Source organism: Gadus macrocephalus, chromosome 21, assembly GCF_031168955.1.
Source record: "Gadus macrocephalus chromosome 21, ASM3116895v1".
Taxonomy (NCBI): domain Eukaryota; kingdom Metazoa; phylum Chordata; class Actinopteri; order Gadiformes; family Gadidae; genus Gadus; species Gadus macrocephalus.
In genome coordinates, this window is record NC_082402.1 from 16277447 (window position 1) to 16304689 (window position 27243).

General features: G+C 45.0%; 2 protein-coding genes across 5 annotated transcripts in view; both read left to right on the forward strand.

Annotated features, from left to right (window-relative positions):
• Positions 1–17878, forward strand: part of tulp4a (TUB like protein 4a) — a 34579-nt gene extending 16701 nt beyond the window's left edge. The window contains exons 6-15 of one of the 4 annotated variants that reach the window (XM_060041560.1): positions 869–976; positions 1308–1474; positions 3572–3796; positions 4150–4384; positions 7835–7858; positions 8475–8619; positions 11089–11260; positions 11380–11473; positions 11573–15273; positions 15408–17878. In XM_060041560.1, the coding sequence (XP_059897543.1) occupies positions 869–976; positions 1308–1474; positions 3572–3796; positions 4150–4384; positions 7835–7858; positions 8475–8619; positions 11089–11260; positions 11380–11473; positions 11573–15273; positions 15408–15524 (4988 nt within the window). In that variant the 3' untranslated portion in view covers positions 15525–17878. The remainder of the gene's footprint in view (positions 1–868; positions 977–1307; positions 1475–3571; positions 3797–4149; positions 4385–7834; positions 7859–8474; positions 8620–11088; positions 11261–11379; positions 11474–11572; positions 15274–15407) is intronic. The other 3 variants (XM_060041562.1, XM_060041561.1, XM_060041563.1) reach the window with 3 other exon arrangements.
• A 698-nt stretch (positions 17879–18576) lies between these two features.
• tmem181 (transmembrane protein 181) lies at positions 18577–27031 on the forward strand. The gene is made up of 18 exons (XM_060041567.1): positions 18577–18925; positions 20174–20277; positions 20395–20459; positions 21792–21882; positions 22066–22187; positions 22513–22629; positions 22734–22814; positions 23244–23343; positions 23605–23735; positions 24152–24243; positions 24357–24414; positions 24641–24743; positions 24823–24874; positions 24961–25043; positions 25155–25244; positions 25329–25395; positions 25774–26529; positions 26642–27031. Exons 1-17 carry the CDS (start codon positions 18795–18797, stop codon positions 25856–25858), a joined length of 1572 nt encoding a protein of 523 aa, XP_059897550.1. The 5' UTR covers positions 18577–18794; the 3' UTR covers positions 25859–26529; positions 26642–27031.
• Positions 27032–27243: the final 212 nt, after the last annotated feature.

Consider the following 27243-nt stretch of genomic DNA (forward strand, 5'->3'; position numbering starts at 1 on the left):
CGTTGGTGTCAGCCAGGGAAAGAAAGAGCAGGCTAGTTTCCACTTGAGGATAAGGTGGGTAGCGCGTGAGGGGACCCCGCCACGCTGGATCTAATGGACGGTGCGGAGGTGGTGGTATTTCTAGCACCGCTGCTGTGAATGGCACTTCATACACAACAGAGAGTTTGTGTGAGTGCATGGGTGTAGTGTGTCAGTGGGTATTCTTCTTTTTGATCAATGCAAAGTGTCCGTGTCCCTCTACGTCACACAACCATTTGTTCGTACAGCATGCACAGAGCCTGCTGTTCATCCACTTCTTTTTTCATGGCCCACATTTGAGCTGCACACTGATCCCCCCGCTCTCCTGATGCAGGAGGCTGAGGTGGGAGCTTATTCGACCACACATTTGGAGTCAGGTTATTGTTCAGTGCCACAATTTGGTGGACTTTTGACCATCATCATGGACTTCTAACTACCATGCTCTCTTGTTGGCCCTGAACCTCGCCAGTTCACTAGGAAGGTGAAGGGTTTTGGAAAAATGCCACAAAATCTACAATGACGTGTGTGGAACAGATCTGTGAGATGTCATTGTGGTGGTATTTAGAAAACACTTTCAAATGTGATGCATTTACTGTAACTGTTACAGCTATACATGGACTACTCTGCACTCTTCTGTTTTTTCAAACTAGGTTGCGCAGCACTTAAACTTGAGTTTTGTAGCCACTCCAATTGTATTAGTTAATTTGTGATTGTTCTTGGCCTGGCTGATAAGTCGCTCTGGATGAAATTGTCTGCTGAATGTAAATGTAATGTAAGGTGCTACTGTGACAACCTTAATGTACAAGGCTCTATATTGCTGCTGATGAGTACATCTCGTTTTTCCCCTCAGTGCATAACATGAAACCACTGCTTACGGTCAGCTTCACCTCGGGGGACATCAGCCTGATGAACAACTATGATGACCTCTCCCCAACCCTCATCAGAACCCGCCTCAAAGGTGTGTGTGTGCGTGTGTGTGTGTGTGTGTTATTGAGTGTTCTATGAATCTTGCAAGACCTGCTCCACAACTCCTTAAGCTCACAGGAATTAAGGAACAAGAGTTTGGTAGCAAAGGACAGAGAGGATGGCTTAAAACAAGTTCCAAGCAATGTAGTGCTAGGCTCTCTCCCTCCAATGTCCTCAGCCAGCGATAGGCATGGTCAAGCAAGAGGCCTACCCCCTTCATGCCCTCCCGGTAGGGAGCAGTGCTCCTGTTTTGGCAACAACGTGTGCTCAGTGATTGAACGCTCCCCAGTCCACGCGTCTTGACATCCTTCTCCTCCCTCCAGATGTGATGATCCAGTGGTGCTCCCAGGGGGACCTCCTGGCCGTGGCGGGGATGGAGAGGGGGGTGCTTGCTCCCGACCCCTCCGGTCTGCACCCGGTCAGGAACGCCATCGTCAAGTTCTACAACGTCCGCGGGGAACATATCTACACACTGGACACGCCGGCCCAGGTGACCCAGAACAGCTGGCCTTCTGGGGGCAGAATGGTTCGATGAGCGGGTGGAGCCTGATGTGATGTATCAGAGGAGTGGGAGTCGTCCAGGAGGGCCCAGTGGTTCGGGAGTTTGATCCGAGCTTAAAGGTTCTGGTTCAGTCTCTCATGAATGCAGCAGGGCTGGGCCATATGACCACATATATCTGGCGAGAGAAAATGTCCATAAATAGCTATTTCCCTCTATCGTTCCTACTGTAATTTTACTTTAAGGTAGTACTTAATGTCATTCTGACCCTGCCTAACGTTCACTACATGTGCGCGACTTATACAGAAACAAACAAGGGTTGGGCTTGTCATAGCGCTGCGGTGGATGTGTGGAGCTCCGTCTGAGGAGCGGTTCATTCTGATGTCCGAGCGAGGGTCAGGTTCAGGTTTTTTTTCCGCTAATTTGTCTGTTCTGATCGTCACTTCCTACTATAATGAGTGAAGATAAAGTGTATTTCATTTGTCAATTAGTCAAAAGTAGTCATGAGACTTGTGGTTATTCTGGGGAGAGCTTGTTTCATTGAGTTGAAAGAATAGGTAGTATTCAGTGATTTATATCGTTATGGAGATATGAAATGACCCCTATCGTGATAGATATCGTTATGGAGATATGAAATGACCCATAACGTGATATATATCACTATGGAGACATGAAATGAATGAAAAAGCCCAAGGACCCTATTTTAACGGTCTGAAACGCAAGTGAGAAGCGCCAAGCGTAAGTAGCTTTGAGGGCGGTTCTATGGCGATGTTGCTATTTTACCGGCGCATAAATGACTCTTGCGCCCGGCGCAAATCTAAAAAAGGTTGGTCTGAAGTAGTCTAATTACCCGTAGGTGTGGTTTGGGCGTAACGTGCAATAAACAATGAGAATGCCAACTCCCATCCCCTTTAAGAGCCATGAATTTGCATTTGAATCTGACGAGTTTATATTTTGACAGCGCGTTTGCAGTCTCCGATGAGACAGATGCATGACCACATGAATTTCAAACTTCAAATGGCTCAGTTTATGGCCAAATAATAGGGCCTAATTCACACATGGAATAGCGTTTTCTTCCAGAAATACTGAGTCCTCAAATAAATTTCAGCAAAGAAAACTTAACACACATATGATATGCGGTAACTGTGGTTCTATTTAATGATATACGCATTACAATACATTAACAAACATCGTTTCTTACCAGTATTGTATGCATTATTGTTATCGACTTGTGTTCCTGATATGCATTTGTCCCCCCGTTAATATGCATTGCCATGGACGGTATTATGCGCTACGTGTTTAGTTTGTGTTTAAACAGATGGACGCACACACGCGCGCCCGCATTCATTAATTATTTTACACATACACCCACGCGCGCCCACAATCATTCATTCTTTTTAACACTCACTCGCGGTAAAACAATGTTTTCTCACGATCAAATACTCATCAATCCTAAAAGTTATGGGCTTGTACACGATGTCTGTGTCAAGAAAATATGTGTTTGCTGCACGGTGTTTGCAGATGTTTACCAAGAATGTGTGGCTAGGTAGATGAGAGAAGCAAAGTGTATGCGCAAGGTGCACAAGCAACATTATGCATGCGCCCTTAAAATAGCATCTGAACAACGCGCCACTGACTTTAAACTAGGTATTTCCTGGTTTGTGGTGCAATTGTTTTCTGAAACTGCAAAATAGCACCAGGCAGCGTTTGCAGCAGAACACGCCTCCTCCTTTCGCCGAACCGCCCCTTGGGGCACAAGATCATACCCTAATTTACCGACGCGTGGCGGTGAAGGGAAAAGAACGCTCTGCGCCTGTTGCAAACTAGCAACGACACATGCGTCAGTGTAGAAATTAAATTGCGCCGGATGCAAGATAGGGTCCCTAGTGTGCAGTCTAGCTGTCGGCCTCCTGAAGCAAGATGCCCCTCATGTTCATTCTGACCTCGCATTCAAATCAAAACAACGGTTTTTACGGTACATCCCTGTGGATCAACGTGTCTGCTAAATGGGAAGCAGGAGGATTGTCGTCAGTCCACTGTTTAGCCTCCCCCGGTGAGACCCTCCCACTCACACTCTGTCTCCCCCAGCGGCCCATCACCACGCTGTGCTGGGGCCACCGGGACTCGCGTCTGTTCCTGGCATGCGGCCCAGCGCTGTACGTGGTGCGCGTGGAGCACCGTGTGGCCGGCCTGCAGCTGCTGTGCCAGCAGGGCATCGCCTCGGCGCTCCGGGAGGAGAAGGACGCCGCCAAGCTGGTCATCCCCGCCCGCCTGTGCTCCTATGTCACGGCCGCCTTCGCACCCACCATCAAGGTTCAATTCAATTCAATTTTATTTGTACACCCAGTAATCATCATAACCGTCTCAAAGGGCCAAATATTTATGACATGCAGGTAAATACATGCAAATCACATTAAATTGATGATGTGAATTGAAGGTGAGTGCGAGGGGACAGGAACAACAAAGCGAAACCAGTTCATACATTTATTACTGATGAAGGAGAATCATAACCTCACAAAGCACTGCTTTGATTCTGACGGTGGAAAACCAAATCCAAAAAAGAAAGACGGATTGAATTCATTTATGAAAGCATTGTGTGCGGTCTCCTCTCCGGCCGTGTGCATCGAGGTATTAAAGATGATCATTATTATGTTTAATACACACAGCCGCCCATCCCGGACCCAAACAACATGCGTGACTTTGTGAGCTACCCCACTGCCGGCAACGAGCGGCTGCACTGCACCATGAAGCGCACAGAGGACAACCCCGAGGTGGGCGGGCCCTGCTACACGCTGTACCTGGAGTACCTGGGGGGCCTGGTGCCCATCCTGAAGGGCCGGCGCATCAGCAAGCTGCGCCCCGAGTTCGTCATCATGGACCCAAAGACGGACGGGAAAGCAGGTAGGACGCCCAGCGGCTTGGAGTGCTCAGCTGTTTGCAATGGATAACTTTAACTAACACACAACACAGAGTAACTTTGTTATTTTGAACATTGAGCCCCCTTTCTGGTTTGTATAGGATGAAATAGAGACACCGAAATGTTGACTTGATCCTGTCTTGGGTATTTGGCTCATTTAGAATCGCCCCTGCCTGCTTCACAATGGCTGGCTGCGGGCATTCACAAACCTTTCCTTAAAGGCACCCAGTGCAACTTTCGAGGCTTAAAAATAAACATTCAATTTCTAGTCTTTTTTACACGTAGTAAGTTTCAATAACTCCATACCATTACATACCGACATTTAAGCAGCAAAGATGAGACGTCGTTGTGTGGTGAGAACTGATACAAAATCGATAACAACAACAATGCCGCCATTTTCTTTATTTTTTGTAACCTACAATAAATAAAGCAGGCTTCCAGTCAATGGAAAAATGGCTTCTCCCCACCGGCGATTGTTGTTGTTTACGATTTTCTATCAGTTCTCACCACACAACGACGTCTCATCTTTGCTCCTTGAATGTCGATATGTAATGGTATGGAGTTATTGAAACTTACTACGTGTAAAAAAGACTAGAAATTGAATGTTTATTTTTCATTGAATGTTTACATAAAGTTGCACTGGGTGCCTTTAAGACAACCCTCAATATTAGTTTTCAGAAATGTACAACTCACCGAGTGGTAAGTGGTGTTTTATGATGTTCCAAGTAGGGATGGGTCAAAAAATCTGATTATTCGATTATTCGTTCCCGAGGGCCAAATCGATTTTTAACATTTGGACCGTTAAACATTTTTTCCCATTCAAATGCAAAGTTTTTCACAAGCCATAACATGGTTTCCCTGGTAAAGCCTGAGGGTTTAACTAATACCTGGAACAATAGAGTACTACAGTGAAAACGGCCCCATTGTCCAGTCAACCCGATTTTCAGTTCTAAACAACCGAACGAGAGATGGCGTTTTCCATTGCTGCCATGTGTTGTTTCTTTCAAAATGAAAATAAATAAAAAATCAAAACATTTCGAGGCTTTCATGTATTCCCCTGGGGTATTAAAAGGAAAAGTTTGACGACGTTACTTTCGTTGTTTTTTTTTTTATATGAAGGCAATATATTCTCAATATTACTTGCATCATTAGTAAAGCAAACTCGCAAATCAATTCGCAAAAAAAACTTTTTCTATAAAACGTTCGTGTGGCATAGGATTTCCCCTTGGTTCTTTTGGTTTGTGTAGAACCGAATATCGGTTGCTATGGAAACGTGACATCCCACTTTAGTACTCCATCATTACCTTCCCGTAAAGTTCTTATGCAACGGAAACGTTGTTCACTCCTCCAGTAAATAGGACGGACCTTTGCTACGACTTGGCAACAGGAAGTATTCTAGTCTGCTCAGCTATGAGCCAGAGAGCTAACGTTATGCATTGTACGTATTTATAATTTGAAATTCGTCCCAGCCTTTATACAACAGATACTCTAGGGTCTATAGCATATCACCGAGTTTTCTGATTACAGTGTAATTCATTTTTCACAATTTACCAGCTCTCGTTTTGAAGACCGAATCACCGCGCCATTCGTTTCAATGGGATTCGCGACGGTCTATACTTTCAACATAAAGTGTACATATTTATAATTTGAAATTCGTCCCAGCCTTTATACCACAGATACTATAGGGTCTATAGCATATAACCACGTTTTCTGATTACAGTTTAATGCATTTTTCACAACAGACAATTTGAGTGGAACTACTTAGCAGGTAGTTGTTTTTTTGCGTTTAAGATATTAAGTGATTTCTTGCCGATGAACCATGGCTGCCTATGTGAATGTCGGCAGACATCGAATAATCGATTATTCGTTCATACCACCCACTGATTATTCGACCATGAAAAATTTGAGTTATTCACATCCCTAGTTCCAAGTCAAGTATCGTAGCGAATTACAGTTTCTGTCGTGTATTATTCAGCATTTTGTAAATCCATTGATTTCGGTTGGAAGACTCATTGCTCGTTGACCGGAAACGGAAAGGCGGGCTGGTTGTAGTCTTTCGTTCCGTTATAGCCCTACTGTTGAGACGGAGAACCGAGGAAAAGGACTACAACCAGCCCCCCTTTCTGTTTCTGGTCTACATCGCAATGTTCGAAATGAGCCAAATACCCGAGACAGGACCAATGGTCAAAATTTCAGTATCAACCACTCTAATTCATCCTAGACAAACCAGAAAGGGGGCTCAATGTTCAAAATACCGGAATTTTGCTTTAAGGTACACAAGGTACTCACCTTTGAAACCCTTCATATATACACTACCGTTCAAAAGTTTGGGGTCACCCAGACAATTTCATGTATTCAATACAAACAACTAACCACTTTTATTCAACAGCTTTCAGCTTTGCTAACATAATTGTGTAAGGGTTTTGTAAACATCAATTAGCCTTTTAACATGATCAGCTAAACAATGTACCCTTAGAACACAGGAGTGATGGTTGGTGGAATGGACCTCTGTACACCTATGTAGATATTCCATGAAAAATCTGCCATTTCCAGCTAGAATAGTCATTTACCACATCAACAATTTCTAGACTGTATTTCTGATTAATTTAATGTTATCTTCATTGAATAACACAGTGATTTACTTAAAAAAATAAGGACATTTCTAAGTGACCCCCCGGTAGTTTATGCTTTGCCCTAATAACTGTGAAACCATGAACACGTTGGTAGGTAGCTTGTATTTTTCAGTTGAAAGATGTACGTTTTGTTGCTTTGACATAATCTGGCAAGTTTTTCCCAACTGATTGAAGAATTTAAAAGGTGAAGACTTCTGGCGTTGGCAGTGAGAGACGAGGGGCGGAAATGGACTGGTGTTAATTACAGACAGCTTAATGGGCCCTCGATGGCTCCTGGGTTCCTCATCAATCAAACGGCTCTCCTTCTGGCCCAGTGATAGATGAAGCAAGCCATGAAATGATTGCAGCCCAGTTACACTGAAGAATGGCCATCAAATAGATGAGCTTGACCTACAGCAGTGACAGACACACTCACAGACAGACAGACACACTCACAGACATACAGACACCCTCACAGACAGTCAGACAGACAAACAGAAAAACACACACGAAAAGTTAAATGCCATTTATTTGATAGCATATGTTGTGGATATGTGAGGATGTGGTTGCGTACCAGAGGGTAGTGCCCTGGCTGCATGACGACTCATGCTTTCTAACTCATTTTTTCTAGTTTATTTTCCCCACATGTTAACTAACAAATATTCTGAGAAGGAGATCAATCTAGGAGATGAGGAAGCAAAGATGTATCTGCTATATACCTGTATTAATGCTTTTGTATTGGTGTTTGTAGAGTTGCTTTGAAATATTGTTACATGATCTAAGCCCTCATGTCACATATACTTGTCATATACTCTTTTTCAGTTGGCAGTTCTACATTCAGCCCCAGTGAGTGGAAATTATATACACATACTGTTGAGTACACAACACATCAGGGGTTCTGGTAAACACCAGGTCTTATAGGTTACCCACCGCATCAGAACAACATCTGTCTGTTGGTGCCATATAAAGTACTACCTATTATGATCATTGGGGTGGGAATCACAGGGTACTTCACGATACCATACGCAAAACATGGCCCGCGATGCCGATAGTATTGCGATTCTGCAATAATCAATATATTGTTAGACAATCCTATAAAGATTCATCATGATATATGTCTAACGAGCATGAATATAAAATGAGAGTGAAAAGATAAAGCGATGGATTTCGGTCTTTGTTCATGGTCCAAGCTGTTTAGAGCGGCTTATTTTATTTATTAAAGTATCGATATTTGGGGCGATATTTTCTGTCTAACTCTTGATGCATGAAAATGCTAAATAAATTCTTAAAATAAATATGCAAAAATAAATTGCATTCCGACCGATCAGTGGAATAGCCAATGACCTGATTCAAGCGTCTTGCTAGACTCTTGCTAGATAATGCATATGGGTAGTAATGTAAGCCATTGTTTTGAGATTAAAGTGCATCTCCCCCCCTTGCCTTCTTCTTGGTTCCTTATTAGATGAGGTCTACAGCAACACACTGATCTCTTCCATGATTGACAGCTGTAACTGCTCAGACTCCAGCGACATAGAGCTTAGCGATGACTGGGTTGGCAAGAAATCCCCAAAGATCTCCAGAGGCAGCAAATCCCCCAAACTTCCCAGGTGAGAGCGCGCGCGCGCGCGCGCACACACACACACACACACACACACACACACACACACACACACACACACACACACACACACACACACACACACACACACACACACACACACACACACACACACACACACACACACACACACACACACACACACACACACACACACAAATTCTCTGACACATACACACACACACACTCTCTTACGCACGCCATGTACTCTGCGTTGCGTTTGTTGATTATGGTTGCTTTGGCGTGTGCCATTCTTTATAAAAAAATAAAAGTGACACTATATTCAAAACCGGTTAAAGCAAGTGATGAACAATTCTTACTTGTTGACTGTAAAGAACTTTGTTTGATGGAGCCTGAACCCGGGGAGCTATCATCATCTACCACGCAACTTCAGTGAAACAAGGGTTGTACATGATCCTAAAGCCTCTGTCCCACCTGACGAAGAAACCATTCTTACACCATCTGGCTGTTGACTTTGGTGTGAAAGATGGCAATCTGCAATCTTTGCCAGGAGAAGCGCGTTGAAGGTCTGGAGTTTGACGTTGACGACATGCAACGGCCATTTTGTAGTTCGAACCGCATTTGAAAGAGACTAAGTCACACATAGTGTAAACATAGCATGTTTTTCTGCCAGAGATGCGCCGGCTTGGTGCTGGGATGAAGCGGTTTGACCTGAAAGAAAAACAGCTGCATCCCTGTGTTTTTTTTTTTTAGTTTCTATGACAATGTTAGCTTCTAGATCAACATCGTACCAGCCATTTCTTGTCGTAGATCCATGAGTGATGAACAGCTTTTGCGGTGAGAACCATTATAAGGAACTGACTGGAGTCTATAATTAATGCGTCACAACCCTCTCTTTCTGATTTTAAATATACATTTGACAGTTGATATAATCTGTGATTGGGTGATTGAAAAGTCAACAGGAAGCGGGCGGCAAAGAAGTTCTTTCGATGAAAAATTAGAAGATGTCCATTTTGTCCATGATTTTCTTTAGTTCAAATCATTTGTTTGGTCACATTTTTTCTCACATGCGAACAGCAGAGATTTACATCTTTAGTGCCTGCAGTGACCACACAGAAAAGCTGAAACACTCTGGAAAATATATTTCCCTGGGCCTACATGCTGTTTCTGACTGTACTTACCCTGCTCTCCGTTATCATCTGAACGTGACACAGAACAAAAACAGAAAGGAATATTTGTCTACTGGAGATGGGAATTGAGTTAATGGCCTATTTCTGGCTGGTTTTTTTCCGTTCTTCAAAACCTGTGTATACACCCTTATTCTGGAGGGAAAAGGGCATCATGGGATTTAAGGTCTGATATAAAGTAAACAAAGTTAAAGGGATTGATTGTGGAGACTGTTATGGATTGGCCAGGGCTGAAGTGGCGGGAGGTGTTCATTTGCAATACACTACGGGGGGAAGTCGACCGTAAAAAGTCGCAGTATAAATAGAATAGAATAGAATCTTTATTTGTCATTGGGTTAAATACAAAGTATTTACACAACGAAATTAAGGTGCAGATCTTGTTCAGTGCTTTTTTTTTAAAAATAAATAAATAGAATACAGTAAGAAATATTAATAAATATATAACAACAATAACCCCAATAACCCCTCCCCCTGCCTTCCACTTAAGGCACATTAAAGTGTCCTACACCCTCCCCTCCCTCCCAGACAACAACGCCTTCTGCCCACATATATCTAAATAGCAGCAGGTCCAGGAAGGTAAGCAAGATGAGGAATGTCCAGAGGTAGTGGTGATCGTTTATGGGGTTGTCTATGTATTGCACAGGGGTTATTTTTGTTTAGCGTACGTATGGCCCAGGGAAAGAAGCTGTTGGTTAGTCTGGTGGTGTGGCAACTGGCACAAATGGCAACATAACACCTTTCAATTGGAGAGGAGGGGAGCTACCTGGCTGGCGTCTCCCTTAGGGATAGGGTGAGAGCTCAGGCATATGAGAGGAGCTCGGAGTCGAGCCGCTGCTCCTCTGCTTAGAAAGGAGTCAGTTGAGGTGGTTCATCTGGTAAGGATGACCACTGTGTGCCAGTGGGCAGGAGGCCTCGGGAAGACCCAGGACTAGGGGGAGAGATTATAGCTCAACACTGTCCTGGGAACACCTCGGGATCCCCCCGTCAGAGCTGGTCAATGTGGCCGCGGAAAGGGAAGTCTGGTCCCCCTGCTAGAGCTGCTGCCCCCGCAACCCGACCCTGGATAAGCGGTTTTGAAGACGATGGTTGGACGATGAGGATGAGGGAGCTACCTTTTAAGGTGCAAGGATATTTGAGCATTATGACTTCACTCAAAAGGGCAATTTCTAATCAACATTGGCCCTTACTTGTCCTTGAGTCACACGTCCTTCACTACAATCTTACCATATTGGAATTCTTTGCATTGTACTGCTTACTTCACTCACCGCATACCTAAACCATTTTTTTTCCATTTGCTATTTTCTCTGTAGAGACTTAGTCTGTCCCTTTACCAACAGGATAAACATCGATCCAAGAAAGTCCCCCAAACTGTCCCGCGCAACGCAAGAGATCTCAAGGTCGCCAAGGTTACCCATACGGAAGCCCTCCATTGGCTCTCCCAGTCTCACACGGAGAGAATTTCCGCTAGATGACATCACACAGGTAGTGATGATTTCTGTTCACAATGCCATTTTATTCACAACAACGATGTGATGTCACATGTGTTGTCATTTCAGAATAGCAGAGGATTCATTGGTGTTTTTTTCTTCTGCGTTGCCTAGCATAATTACCTTGCTCAGGTCACATCAAATATCTGGGGAACCAAGTTCAAGATCGTGGGGCTGGCTGCGTTCCTGCCCACCAACCTCGGCGCAGGTAAAACACTGTCCACTCTGCTAGCTAAAATGTGATCCAATATTCATGGCATGTGGCTTTTCTTACCTTCCTTAATATTCTTCCTTTCTCTGCCTGCAGTCATCTACAAGACCAGCCTCCTCCACCTGCAGCCGCGCCAGATGACCGTCTACCTGCCCGAGGTCCGCAAGATCTCCATGGACTACATCAACCTCCCGGTCTTCAGTCCCAACGTCTTCAGCGAGGACGAGGACGACCTCCCTGCTGCAGGCACCACCGTCTCCGACGTCAACAACCCGCCCTGCAGCGTCAACATCCCCATCGCCCCCATCCACAGCCCCGCCCAGGCCATGTCCCCCACCCAAAGCATCGGCCTGGTCCAGTCCCTCCTAGCCAATCAGAACGTCCAGCTGGATGTCCTCTCCCGCCCCATGGCCAGCCCCGACGGGGCCACTGCGGGGGGCTCGGACCAGGGCCAGACAGCCCAGTACGCAGTCTCAGCCCGGTACTCCAGTCCAGGGCAGGTCATCTTTGGAGGGGTCGATACTGGTCACCTCATGGGGGGGTCGTCCTCCCATCACCCACAGCAAATACAGCCGCAGCAAAGTCGCCATCAACAACAGCAACAACAGCAACAGCAACTTCAACAACAGCAACAGCAACTTCAACAACAGCAGCAGCAACTTCAACAACAACAGCAGCAGCAACTTCAACAACAGCAGCAGCAACTTCAACAACAGCAGCATCAACTTCAACAACAGCAGCAGCAGCAACAGGTTCAACAGCATCAACAACATCTTCATCAAAACCATCAACAGCAGCATCTTAAACAACAGTACCAACAACAGCATCTTCAGCAAAACCATCAACCGCCCCAACATCAACAGCTTCAACACCAACAACAGCATCAACAACAACAGTACCAACAACCGCATCAACAACAACAACACCAACACCAACAGTACCAACAGCAACTGCAGCAACAACAGCTTCAGCACCATCATCAACAGCTCCAACAGCAGCAGATGCTGCAGCAGATCCAGCAAATGCAGCAGCAGCAGCAGCACCAACAGCAGCTCCAGCAGCACATGCAGCAGCAGCATCTGCAGCAGCAGCACATACAACACATACAGCAGCAGCTGCAACAACAACAGCAGCAGCAGCAGCTGCAGCAACAGCAGCAGCTGCAGCAACAGCATCAGCACCTGCAACAACAGCAACAAATGCAAGCACATCAGCAGCAGCAGAATCCTCAAATGCAACAGCAGCTACAGCAGCATCAAGTCCAAGCTCAGATGCCTGCATCGTCGCTGTCATCTGCTCAGTCTCCAGGTGCAGCCCTGCACCTGCTGCAGCCGGTTGCCCTGCAGATCCAGATCCCTCATCTGCCGGCGGACGTGGCGGTCGAGAGAGGTGGGCACGGGGTCGAACACGAGCACCTGCTGAAGATCAAGGCCGGCCGCCCCGCCCCGCAGCTGGCTGAGGGCGACACGGTGGTGTTCAGTGCGCCCCTAGAGCTCAGCAAGATGAACCCCCCGCCCCCTTATCCAGGGACGGTGGCGGCAGCAGCAGCGGCAGCGGCCTCCTCCGGCGGAGCTCCTCAGCACGGAGACCTGGGCATGAAGAAGTCGGACTTCCCTCAGTATCCCTCGGGCCCGCCGCCATCGGGGAACACGCCGTACCCCACGCCCCTAGGCTACGAGCGAATCACCACCTTTGACAGCAGTGGCAACGTGGAGGAGGTGTGTCGGCCCAGAACCCGGCTCATCTGCAACCAGAACGTCTACACGCTGCAGAGCCCCGGCAGCTCAGCCACACTCAGGGTCACCTCCTCATCCTCAGCCGAGGGCAAGAAGATCCAGCTACCCTACTCCTCCGCTACCCTCAATAGACTCACTGTTCCGCGGTACTCCATACCAAGTGGAGATCCGCCCCCTTACCCAGACCCGGCCAATCAGAACAATGCTGCCAGTAGGAACCCGGGACAGAGACTGGACAGCAACCTCATCCATGCCACTCTCAGGCGGAATAGCCGAGAGGCCGCTCTCAAGGTCTCCCAGATCCTAGACCAACCGAGACCCCTGCCCCCTAAAGCCAAGAACAGTGCCCCGCTGGCCGCCTCCTACCAGCAGAGGGCGCCCACCGCCCTGTACACCTGCAGCCAGTGTAGCAGTGGATCCAGCATTGGGGGTCCGGCTCCAGGCAGCACCAACGGCATCGCTGGGGGGACAATCATCAGGCAGGACTTCCCTCCTGGGAACGGGGCTCCGCACAGCACAGTGATTGTCCACTCCAACAGCACTACGTTGCTGGCCTCTCAGTCCTCCTACAGCCTGCTGGGTGCCCTGGACGGGCCCGGGGCTGGAAGTGGGAGCGGCCGGGACAGGACCGACTACATCAACTCTGCCTTCACCGAGGACGAGAACCTCAACCAGTCCCTGAGGCATCTGGCACTGGGAGGAGCTGACATGTCTGATTTGGTGGTCAAGCGACCCCCTCCCTATCAGTGGGAGCCAGCCACCACAGATGAGGTGTGGGTACCTCAAGAACGGACAGCAACTCTGACCCCCACAGGGCCCCCAGGAGCCCACAAACCACCTCCCCTCATCCTGGGCCCAGCTCAGCACCTAGACATTTCCAGGCTTCCGTTCATCCTTTCTCCAAAGTCCCCCACCAGCGCCAGCGTTGCGTCGTTCCATGCCGCAGCGGTCGCCGCCGGTTACCAGATCTCTCTCCAGTACACCCCGGCTACATCCTACTCAGGGCCACAGATGCAGCCCATCCCTGGGTCCCCTCGTCCCTGCTCCTCTCCTAAGGAGATGGTGGCCCCGGTGCCTCTCCCACAGCAGGACGCCGCCCTGGTCGTACCGCCCGGCTACACGGCCAACCTGGCCAACCTCACCTGCTGTCCTCTTCCGCCCATGTACCCCGGAGGCAGCTCGTGTGGCAGGCTCCCCATCCCTCCCATCGCCCTCCATGCCCCCTGGGGTACGTACAGCCCCTGTCCCCCTGTGCCCGGCCCTGCTGCGCCTCTGCCCCTGCCCCCTAAGGCCTCGCAATTGGCGGCCTTTGAGAAAAACGCTTACGCGGTTCCTGCCCCGGCTACCCTTCCACCAGCGGTTCCTCCTTCTCCTCCTCCTCCTCCTCCTCCTCCTCCGACTACCTCCTCTCTGCCCCCAGCAGAGTCTCAGAGCCATATGGGGGCCCCGGAGGCCATGGCGGCAGACGCCGGGGAGATGTTCCAGGAGGTCCTCTCCCTCACTGAGAGCCCTGCGCCACAGCGCTCCGACAAGTTCGGCAAGAAGAACCGCAAACGGACGGACGGGCGGCAGGACGAGGCGCCGCCGCCCCTCGGCGAGGGGGGCAAGTCCAAGAAGGAGGGCCGCGCGCTCGGGGACTTCAACTCGCTCATCTCCAGCCCACGTCTGGGCAGCAGGGACAAGAAGAAGCTGAAGGGACAGAAAGAGCAGCAGCTGAAGGCCAAGAAGCTGAGCAAGGCGGCGGGCAACAGCGAGTTCCAGGACAGCTCGGAGAGCGAGCCCGAACTGTTCATCAGCGGTGACGAGCTGCTGAACCAGAGCGGGAAGAAGGGCTGGAAGAGCAAGCGGAGCCTGCGGGCCGCCAGCGAGCTGGAGGAGCTCAAGTGTCGCAAGGCCAACGAGAAGGAGGACCGAGGACTGGGCAGCCAGGGCTTTGTGTACGTCATGGCCAACAAACAGCCACTGTGGAACGAAGCCACCCAGGTGTACCAGCTGGACTTTGGGGGGCGCGTCACACAAGAGTCGGCCAAGAACTTCCAGATTGAACTGGAAGGGCGACAGGTGAGGAGGAGTTTGGATTAAGATGTATCTCTTCCACTATTTTTCATGTTAGTAAAAGAAATATATGCTTAAAATTTAAACAAAGGAATTAGACTTTGGCCGTATGTTGAACTAACTAGTTTGCTTCTCCACAGGTGATGCAGTTTGGCAGAATCGATGGCAATGCCTACATCCTGGATTTCCAGTATCCCTTCTCTGCTGTGCAAGCCTTTGCTGTGGCTTTGGCCAACGTCACCCAACGCCTCAAATGATACCATTCTCCCTCCCTCTCTCCCTAAATTCAGGAGGAGATTTAGAGATTCAATTGCCATCTGCTGAACAAGCGCTGTTTGTCTGAAGTTTCTTAACTTTGAGTTGATTTTGTTGGAGACGAGGAAGAGGTTTACAGTGGTCCTCCCTGATCCGGTGGGGACGATTTAAACCATGCTGCACTACACAATGCTGCCAGTAGAGTCGGTGCAATAAGCATTGGCTGCGGATGCCAAGTCTGTCCCCAGAGCGGCCTCGCTCGGCCCCTCAGAGGCCCCCAGCTGGGAGGGCCTGTCCAGAAGCTGAGCTTTTGGGCCATTTTGCAAATAAATATTGCTCTAGCTAGAAGACTTATGTAAACAGTGAACAAGCGGTTATGTATCTTGTTTGAGTGGTTCTACCAGAAGCCTTTGTTTCTGTGTGGTCTATAAGAGGAGCAGCTGTAATACTTGAAAAAAAAAAAACTAAACACATCCTGGCGATTGAACATTTGGGTTTTCTTATTTTTTTTGAGGGGGGGGGGTGGCGGGGAGGTTGCAGGAGAATGCAGAGGTACTACTGGGCACTGAAATCCATTGCTGTACAACATTCAGTGAAAACAGCAACCACTGTATTTACTGAACTGCTTTGGGATATTTTGTTTAAAAAAACACAGAAGTTCAACTTTGTAGAGAATAGGAGCACATTTTGTTTTACGCTCTCAGACATTTTATTTTTGTTACACTCAAAATGTCTGTGGCTGAATTTGAGGCTACATTGATACGTGTTGTTTAAGGGGAACCATGATTGAATTCACTTCTCTTGTTACTAAACCTGGAAGGGTAAGGGAATGAATAAAGCTTCATCAAAGCCATCATCACAACAAGGTGGGAGTCTGAAGGAAGGACTGTTGCTCATCCACGATGGGTTTAATTTATCTGTTTGTTTACCACGTCTATACTTTGAATTCTACCTTTTAGTCATTGTTTATGTGTTCCCCTAACAATCTTAGTAAATTGCTGACATGGCTTTCAACCTATCTACTCTGTTTTGGAGCAAGACGGCTGAGTTAGAATTTCGCTGTATAGACTGAAGATATCCAAATTGAAGGGTTGTAAAGAATAGTATTGACTGACTAATCCTGTACTGTCATTGAGATATTAACCCTTCTTATGGTGACTTGATGTTTAAAGATGGCCCTCAATAGCCTAAATTCTGGCGCCAAGCGATGTTTTTGTTCACTTTTTTTGTCTGCTGCCATCACTTCTGTGAAGTGAGTTAGTTAGTTAGTTCGGGGAGATGCCCCGCCACCTTAAGAGACAAAGCTAAACTTGTAACACTTGCAAGGTACAGGAATTCTTTTTGTATATTGTACCTCTGCCATTTCATACATTATTTAAACGCTGTGTAATCAACCAGTATCATTGACACATAGGAACTCCCCAGAGCTAGTGGAGTGGGGAGACAGTATTTCACAGGGCTGTCTGCGCTGGGTTTCGGTACCAGATATCCTCAACAGAAATCAAATTCAAAGGAAACATAAACTGTCAAAAAGAGTTTTCACACAAGGAACTCTTCCATTCCCAAACCAAACATTGAAGGACGCAGTTTGTTGATCTAGCTGAAGGGGAGATTGGTCAAGTGTGTGACCCTTGGGTTATTTTTGACCCGTTCAAAGATTAAGGCCTAATGAAATGTGGTACACATAGTCAAGAAAGAATGTGCCAAAAACTATTGGTCAATGAAGATATGAACTGATAACTAGGAAAGACGCCTGGAGAGGGAAAGGATTTAGTCTGTTTAATGAAAACAATATCGGTTTTGAGCAGTCAATAACGATTTGATATTCAATGGACTGGATTACTACATTCATGTAGCTTTTTTCTCTTTTAAATGACATACATGTCAACAGAAGGGGTCTAATGGACTTTGATGGAGAAATCGTTTAATCTTGACAGCATAAAGACAATAGGCATGGTGTTAACAAGATGGCTGACAATATCTTGTTTTGTGTTAGTTGTGCAATAGTTTCTTAGGAAGAAAGATTTTCCTTTGCCATCACATACTGACCGCAGTTTTACACAATGTTGTTGAAAACCTGTTGGCAGTGTTGCTGTCCTATACCTTTAATTTATCCGTCATAATTTCCCAAAGGTTGTATATTACTTATGGACTTTTCATACTTATTTCTTTTTGTCAAGGGTTTGTTTCAAGTTGTTGACGAATAGTAAGATGGTAACATGGAAGGCTTTGAGCAGGAGGGGGTGGGGCAGATTATACAGTGTTTTGTGAAGTTTGCATTGGTTTAAAAAAAAAAAAAAAAAAAGATGTGAATGAGCAAGTGCCCAGTTGTTTAGTGTAGTTGTGTAGGATGTAACCGGTGTGTCTGTATTAAATTGTGCGGTCTATCAATCCCATCAGTGTTATAGCTATTACCTTCTATTGGTGTGTACTTTTACCCTGAAAAGAAGCTACTGTTTATTATTTGCTTTTTTTCCTTCTGTTGGGTGCTAACACACTCCTTTTCCTCATTATTTGTTCAGTTAGATTTGGATAAACACTAAGTCTTCAGATACACACCATTATTCACCGTTCCTAATCAGAATTTCCTACAGACATTGGTTAATTATTCACTTGTAATTTAATGGATGAGACAACCTCTTTATAACGCATTCCACTTTTCTTTTGAAAAGAAATGTGCTTTGTACTAGTAGATGTAGCCCTAAAGAAAAAGGAAGAAAAAAAACGTTGAGTATGATTTGGTGACTGAATGTTTATAGTGAATGAATAAGGCATGCCATGTAAATTATTTTACAATTATGTCACGCATCTTTTGAATAAAAACTGTCATTGTTTCTGAGAAAATGTTCCAGGTTACTGTTTTATTCATGGTTTTAACACTTATTCAACAACCTTTTGTGGGGATGAGGATTGTGATGGAGATGTGGGTTTATTGTGAAGGGGCGCCTTCCGCTCTCCGTGGTGCTGAAGCAGGCCCACGTGACCCTCTCCCCGTGTGTGTGTGTGTGTGTGTGTGTGTGTGTGTGTGTGTGTGTGTGTGTGTGTGTGTGTGTGTGTGTGTGTGTGTGTGTGTGTGTGTGTGTGTGTGTGTGTGTGTGTGATGTGTGTTTACGCCCCTCTTTGGGTTTACTGCTTTTTTTGTACCCACACACAAACAAAACAGCTTCGTCGGCAGTTTCAATCCACCGAGGAAACAATAAAGAAAGATAACGTGGTTGTCCTCTAAAGGTTGCAGATTATTTTGGATCGCCATTTCCAGTCGCCAGTCCATAATGGACACCGACTACTCGGTGTTAGAAAACCCTCTCTGCAGCGAGCTCAAATACTTCTGTAGGAAGATACAGGAGGCCTATCACGACTTCAAGGAGGATCTAATACCTTACAGAGATGATCGCTTTTACAGGTAGGTGAGGTTTATAAATGCAGTCATGATGAAGAAATGTCACTGCAGTGCGAATTTGAGAAGACTGCATTGAATGTGTTGCCTCCACCCAATTTAAACATTGCATGATTTATTGTTCCCTAATTCGGAAAAATAAAGTTGAACAGAACCGTCAATGAGCTTGTCATCAAACTGAATCAAGATAAAACCTGTCGGCATTATCTAAAGGTAAAAATAATGCAATGTATTCACTCAACAGCAGGCCAATGCGGCGAATCGCACGTTAGAGCGCCGCCTTCTCCATTGACATTCGCTCATAATGCTTTCAGGGGGAAAATAATATTTAAATATTAATAACTAAATTAATAAATGTTTAGACTATGCAGGCTTTAGGGTACTCATTTTAGTTAACCTACTACTAGCCCAGTCAACAAGTCCGCCTACCTACCACTGTTTGTTTTCATTCGGCCCAATGTTGCAAAGTAGTTCACATTTGGGAAACGTTAAAATGTATCTACCTCATGTGTGCAATGTACACATTATTGCAAAACTACTTCCAAATCCATTACTGAGCAGCCCAATTAATAAATTAAATTAAACCCTATGATGTGTGACCTCATCAGTCACTGACCACAGGTTCTGACGCCACGCCCACGTGACTGTAGCTCCTCCCCATTGATGACGATGTATCCTTGTTGACTACAGCTCCTCCCCTTTGATGACGGCGCATCCTAGTTGTCGCAGATTGATGCTGGTACACGGATGTGGACTCTATTTGTATTGGGTTGTATTCTTTCCGTGTAAAGAGCTGGAAGTACCAATATGGATTTGTAAGTGTAAAAACTGTTCGGCTATAAACATATTGTGACACTGAAGCCTCGGCGTGGGGTCCTGGTGCCCGACACTTTATATCGGCCTCCAGCTGCTAACACCAAATAGCATCGTGTTGTGAGCTAGTGTTGACGTATCAGCATCAGGGCGGCTGTAATAATATACTAGTTTATCCGTGGTTACATTTAGTGGTAACAATTAATATCTCGCTGGTTTCCTGTCACTTTTTTGACTTGATTTATTTAACCCATGAGGGTTGTCTTGAGTGTCTATCTGCCAGCCAATATCTACCCCACATGGGGACATTTATTTTCAATGATGTTTTCCTCGATCTGTTGACAGATATATCCCTAGTAGCGTCTAGTGTTCTTTTAAAGTATGCAATGCGTCCTGGCTTTCGTTTCTGATCTCTGAACACGCTGGGTGTTGTCCTAACAGACTGGCCCCCATGCGGCTCTACACGCTCTCTAAGAGACACTTCGTCCTGGTCTTCGTGGTCTTCCTGCTCTGCTTTGGCCTCACCGTTTTGATTGGTGTTTCAGGTGAGTTACACACACACACACACACACACACACACACACACACACACACACACACACACACACACACACACACACTTTATAAACATATAACAAATATTCCATATTTGTGTCCTCCAGGTCCTAAAGTCATCAATGAGCAGCACAATGCTGATCAGTTGCTTCTGAAGAACCACTCTGTAAAGGTCGGTCTGGCATGTTGAGAAGATACCTGTATGGAGCAGTACTACTTTATTACTATTTTGTTGTATGCATTATGTATGTATGTATTAATTTATGATTAAAGCCACACAAGGAATTAGGTCATTTTCTAACTCTGTTTCTTAAATATTATTGCTGATATTCAACACACATTGAACAACATGCATCATCATTGCAACTTCTTGCTAGCTACAGGACAATCTGCGGCCCACTGCTTGTCACTATTGACATCATGGCCACAATACAAATACAGTGTATTTTTCAGGCTCGCTAATTGGTTTCAAAGCCTGCCCTGAAAGTGCTCTTTTCATTCTCTAACTCTATTCCCAGACCTTCCACCTGGACTCCTCTGTTGTGGACCCAAAAATAGACTATGCTTTATTTTGCTAAATCGAATGGAAGTGCAGATTTTCCTAACCTGCCTCTCGGAATAGTACTTCTATCTAGTCAAACGACCTCCTTATTGACCGTGGCTGCTTACTTTAGGGGCTAAAGATGGTTCCTTGCCTTGCCTTGGGCCGTATGCTTTTTAGTAAGTTCGAATCATTCCAATCTCCCATTCAGGAAATTATGCCCAGTAGGAGGGTTATTTGCAGGTTGTTTGCATCCACCAATCTCTTAAGATTTGTCTTTTAGGCTACTTTTACATGATGACGGTCTGAACAGAAGACGCAAAAGTGGCATTGCGTCTTCACTTTCTATTCCGCGTTCAGACGAGCGTTTTCGGGAGGAAATCTGCGTGCAAACGGGGATGCAAAAGTGTGTGGATTTCGATTGGGTATGCATGTCAGGTGGCTAGGTGGAGCTGTGATACACAATCACACAACACCAGCAAGTCTGAGCGCATGCGTAGAATATTCCTTCTTCTCTTATCTGCGAAAACCAAGACATAATTACAGATCCTTCTCTGTTCAGTAATACTATCTGTACCTGTACATTTCGTGGAAAGACTCCTGTAAGTTTATTAGAGCTGCCAGGGCAGCTTGACGGTCCGACGCATGGAAATAATCCAACATGTTTGTTTATTTCCCTGTACTGGCGCTGTATGTGACGTAAACTCGTATGCGAAGTGAGCAGATCTGAGCAGAGTTTTGCGTCTTGGCAGTGTAGACGGAAACGCTACGGCGGAGCGTATTCAAGTTTTCCACTCCGGAGGGTGGTTTCAGATTTTTGTGTTTTCAACCCCAAAAACGGCGTCACCGTCTAAACTAAAGGCACTCCCGATCAAATATTTGGTTGTTTCCACCCGCAAGCGTCCTTGTGTAAACGGGGCAGTAATCAAAATCGTATTTTTCCCAAATACCCTTTTATTTCAGACGGTGCCATTTAATTTGAAGTCGGAGCCTCTCACCACCTACAACCAGCAGCTCTGGCTGACCTGTGCGATGAAAGTGGTTCACCGCAATGGTAAGAACCCACACTGCACACCTCCCTCCCCGTTAAAGTGCTCTGTCTACCGCTATATATTCAGGTGGAAACCTTTTTTTAATTAAGGTACATCCTCTCATAAAAATTCAATTAAGGTACAGACCTTATCGCATTGGTGTGACAAGCCCCTCCCCCCTAATGATGTTCCGCCTCTGTGCCTAGTGGTGGCCTTCGAGCAGCCCTTTGAGCTCAACGTGGTGCTGAACGGAGTGATGCCGGACGGCAGCGTCACACACATCAGCAACAACGTGCACCAGAAGTCACGCACGCTGCACTGCCTCGACGTGAGTGTCCATGGGAAATTCCTTCCTGTTGGTTTCTTTTTCCTTTGGACAGGTTGCAAAATACAACTACTTTGGGTTCAGGGCTCAAGACCCAGTCTACCTGTATGCATCTATGTGCAAGACGCCTCACCCCTACCTATTCCTAACTGTTATGTTGCTAACATGTTCAGTGAGACACTTTGGAAAAAAACATCTGATAATTACTAAATTCTTCGAATGGTGAAGAAAGCACTTGAAGGATAAGGCATTAAGAGACAGAACAACGTTATTTCAAGCAGCACTGATATGGTTTGTTTCTTCATCACCCATCCTTTCCCCAATTCAGACATGTGATGAGATCATCGTAGTGCACCTTGGGTACCTGAACTACACCTGCTATCAGATCGCTGTGAGCTTCAAAGGTCTTGAGAATGTCACGTATGACTTCAAGGTTGATTTTGTGGTAAGTGGCTGAGGAAACGTAGTTCTTGAAATTGATTGAAGGTATCATTGATTTTTCTCAGAAAATAGTAGTAATTTGTCAAATATATTTTCCTCTGCACACAGTGGAAAACATACAATCCAACCTTCTCTCAAGTGGAAATCTGGTTCCGGTTTGTTTTTGTAGTCCTGACTTTCATGGTCACGGTAAGAAGAGAAGCTTGAGTTCTTGTCTTTCATTTTTGAATACATGATTTATAAGTTAAGATGTTAGTCGTGGCTTCAATTTGGCTTAATCGCATGAAAAAAGCATAATAATTAGATAAGATCAGCTAGGCAGCGCCATGCTTATATTGTTCCTAGGCTTTATTTACTGTGTTTAACAAATACATTTCTCTTTTTCTTCTGTTCTAGTTCATTTATATTTTGTTAAATGTGAACCTAAAAAATATGAAATGTTAATTGATATGCTTTTGATTTTCCATCCTAACTTCTGGTCACTTTGGTTAAAAACTTAAATGAGTACATTAAATGTGTATCACACCGCTGAAGGGTCCTACTAAAATAACCGGCCGACTCCACAACAACAAAATGCACTTTCAGCATGATTTGAAATGTATTCCATTTCTGTTGCAGTGTTTGTTTGCTCATTCTCTGAGAAAGTTCTCCATGAGGGACTGGGGGATAGAGCAGAAGTGGATGTCAATCCTCCTGCCTCTGCTGCTGCTCTACAACGGTACGTTTCAGGTGGAAATCCCTTATAAAGCCCCCTTGTGCTGGAACATGTGGCCCCATGGGACTCTGAGTGGATACAGTCCCTCTGTGTAGGCTGGTCGGTGCACCAAACAGGCCACTGCACTCATTTGGTCGACCTTTCAACGACCAAACAGTTGAAATAGGGTTCCTTCTAGACTACAGGATTGTACAACATCCCCTTTCCACCAGAGTCCTGACCCCAGGAAGCTCATTCTGAGTGCCATTCCTTGTCTACTTTCAGACCCCTTCTTCCCGCTGTCCTTCCTGGTCAACAGCTGGTTCCCAGGGATGCTGGACACCTTCTTCCAGGCTCTCTTCCTCTGTGCCCTGCTGCTTTTCTGGCTCTGCGTCTACCATGGCATCCGGGTCCAGGTGAGTCTGTCCGTCCGTATGTATATACGTATTATGTACTAACCTATCTACCCAACTATTTTTATATGCCGGATAATGGAATATAACATTGACAATACTGTGACTTTTTTGCAGCGTACCAAAAGTAGGCGGAAGTATAGGTCTATTTATTTGAGATGGGGTCTTATAACAACATAAAAAGTAAATTATCAGTATTGATATTTTGATGCTGGCAAGTTATCTTGTTATTCTTTGGCAAGCAGTTGCCTGTTGCAAGAAGTCTGATTGAATCATTTGTGGTTCAGATCAATGATTTTTAGTTTTAACATTGCAAACATTGCATTTATCTAGGGAAATAACTATGGCAGCCAGAGGGATTACACAGTCACACATCTGTTGTTGATCCCTTTCTCCATGTACCTTTTTACTTTCTTCAGGGGGAGAGAAGATTCCTCACCTTCTACATGCCCAAACTGGTCATCGTTGGTCTGCTGTGGCTTGCGGCCGTCACACTGGGGATATGGCAAACGTGAGTCTGAATCATCAACCCAGCATAGTACTGGTTGCAGTGTGAAGTACACAACACTCTGCTGTCTTTGGTTTTTATTTTTTACTCTACTTTACTTTCTCCTTCTCATGCAGAGTCAATGAACTCCAGGATCCCACTTACCAATACAAAGTCGACATATCCAACTTCGAGGTCAGTTGTTTTTGTTATTAATGACAATGTTGTCTCAGGCATTATGGATATTTATGAAATAACAGCTTGGGTAAGAGTTAATTTACCTAAACAGGCTTATAAAAGCAGTTCCTGTTGCATAATACTCAATAAATATTATTAATAAATCAAATTTTGTGAGATAACAATGATCTTTCAGGAAGGTGTGTCCGCTGAAGCTAGATGTAGTAAATCTCTTTATCTGTAGGGCATGAAGATCTTCTTCCTGATTGTGGTAGCGCTTTACATCCTCTACCTCATCTTCCTGGTGGTCAGAGCTTGTTCAGAACTCAAGAACATGCCCTACTCAGGTAGCTTATTATATTGTTGACATTGGCACTCCCTTAGAAACATCTTCACTCTATTGACCCATGTCAAATGTACCACCAGATCTCCGGCTGAGGTTTTTGACATCTTTGACCCTTGTGGTGCTAATTATAAGGTATGTTTTATAAGGAATTTAGAACGTGGATGGTCCCAATATTACCTGTCCATTCTGAACCTAACCCTGACTATTCATGTCTCTAGTATGGTCATACTCTACCTGCGGTTCGGTGCCAAGGCTCTTCAAGACAACTTTGTGGCTGAGCTGTCCACCCACTACCAAAACTATATCCTTTTTCACTGTTAAGGATTTCACTTCATGGCTGAAGATATTTTTATATTGTTGCATGTTTGAGTGAAGTTTTCTTTGTCTGACGTTTCCTTTACTCGAAACTTACCAGCCGAATTTTTATCTTTCTACGGCCTGCTCAACTTTTATTTGTACACACTAGCGTTTGTGTACTCTCCTTCTAAAAATGCTCTTTATGGTATGTATCATTCCTAATTTGATTCTTATTATTTTTGGCTGCTTTGTCATGATTTTGCATTAATGCTTGAATTTAATTTTCAAGACTCCCAGTTGAAGGACAACCCTGCTTTCTCCATGCTCAACGACTCAGATGATGAAGTGATATATGGGTAAGATTCAACGCCTCCACAATGATGCATCATGTTGAAGTAGAGTCCATCTTTGGTTCTCAAACTGTGGTACACAGTTAATTGTGCTAATAAGTGGCACGCAGAGGAATCTCCAAAAAATATAATATCAAAATTCTAGTACAAATGGACATACATTAACCGTGAGATCATTAAAATGTTGTTTAAAATATGTTAAAGGAATAAATGTGCCTCCTGCATGAAGGTGCTACTCCAAGCTGGTACACAACATAAAGAGTTTGAGAACCACATGACACAACAACCTGTGTCTTACAGGCTCCCATTATTGACCTGTTCTTGGTTTGATTTGACTTCCTCTACTCCACTCAGTTTGCCTCTTGGTGTCCCTTTGGGTTGCAGGAGTGACTATGAAGAGATGCCCCTGCAGAACGGCCGCGCCATTAAAGCAACTGCCAAGTACCAGGACGAGAGTGACAGTGACTGAATGCTGAATCTCCTTCTTGCTTGACTTTCCCGGTTGGAAGAGTATGGATTCGTACCATGGCCAACCCATGTGAACATATAGGCAGAAATAAAACATGAAACTGTACATAAATATTTTTTTTAAGATAGATGATAAATGTGTACTGAATGTCATTCTGCTGAAGTTTTGCAGCTATGCAATGTTTAAAACCCTTTCCGCACTACAGTTAATGTTCTTTCATGGGTTTTAGGGATTTTCACAGCCACATAACAAATGCCCATCACTAATCACAGCCCTCAGACTACGCAGTTTGGATAGCCAGCATTTAGTATGACGGAGCAGGAAAGTTGCCAATATGGTATTTGTAATGGGTTTCATTCATATTTTAATATTGTGTATGTGCTTTATGTTCAACCACTGACGTTTTGGTGCTTGTTTTACTTCTGCCAATGATACAACAGGAAACGCTTTCTTTTGGAAATCTGAGACCACAATATCGGATGCAAAAAGCAAGTTTAGCATGCATATGTGTATGCCCTTGCCAAAAATGATTTATCTATAAACATTGGCTACTCATAGGACTGTTCCATTCCTTAAACAAAGCTTTCTTGTGATCAGCTTATGATTGCACTTATTTCGTTTTTGACTGTTGTGATTGTTTTCTTCTGCAACTTGCATTATGCTTTTGGTGTGTGGCGTGAGAAGAAAAATGACAGGACTACAAGTGATCCTGTCAAAAACTACAAGTGATCTTATTGTGATACGAACATGTGCTGACTGCTCATGTTATTATCATGTTATCAGTGCTTGTGTATAGAAAAATGACAGGACCAGTAATGTTGGCTATTGATGTGATGCCATGAGACCAATTCAATTTTTTAGTATAAGTATTTAAAGAAACCTCTTTTCAATAACCACTTTTCTCCGCTACTGTAATAGTGTTAAGACACATTGCTGTTTATACAAGTGCAATTTTGAACTCGCCTGAAAAAATGAATTAAAGTATTCTGATCGAGATTGTGCCTTGACTGTCATACCAGGGTTAAATTGCATTTGATAGACTTTGATTTATTTTATGAATGTAACTGTTGATTTAAGTATATTTAATGTTTAAGAGTGGTACCTTTTGTGTTGAGGGACCTACTTGCAATATATGTGTTGCTTATTAAAATAAAATTGTGTTCTGCACCGTTATATCATAAGCGAACTAAATTCTGCGTGTGTGTTGGTGGGTGGGAGGAAAATGTATCAGAATCTAGAACAAAAGTTTATCCAAACAGTACACCTATGATATGTCAGTGAAGTTTATCCCTATTAAACCTGAGAATACATGTCATTTCAAAAAAAGTCAACGTTCAGAAGTGAATTCAGATGGCCAGGCCGAACACGCTCATGATGCAGTACAT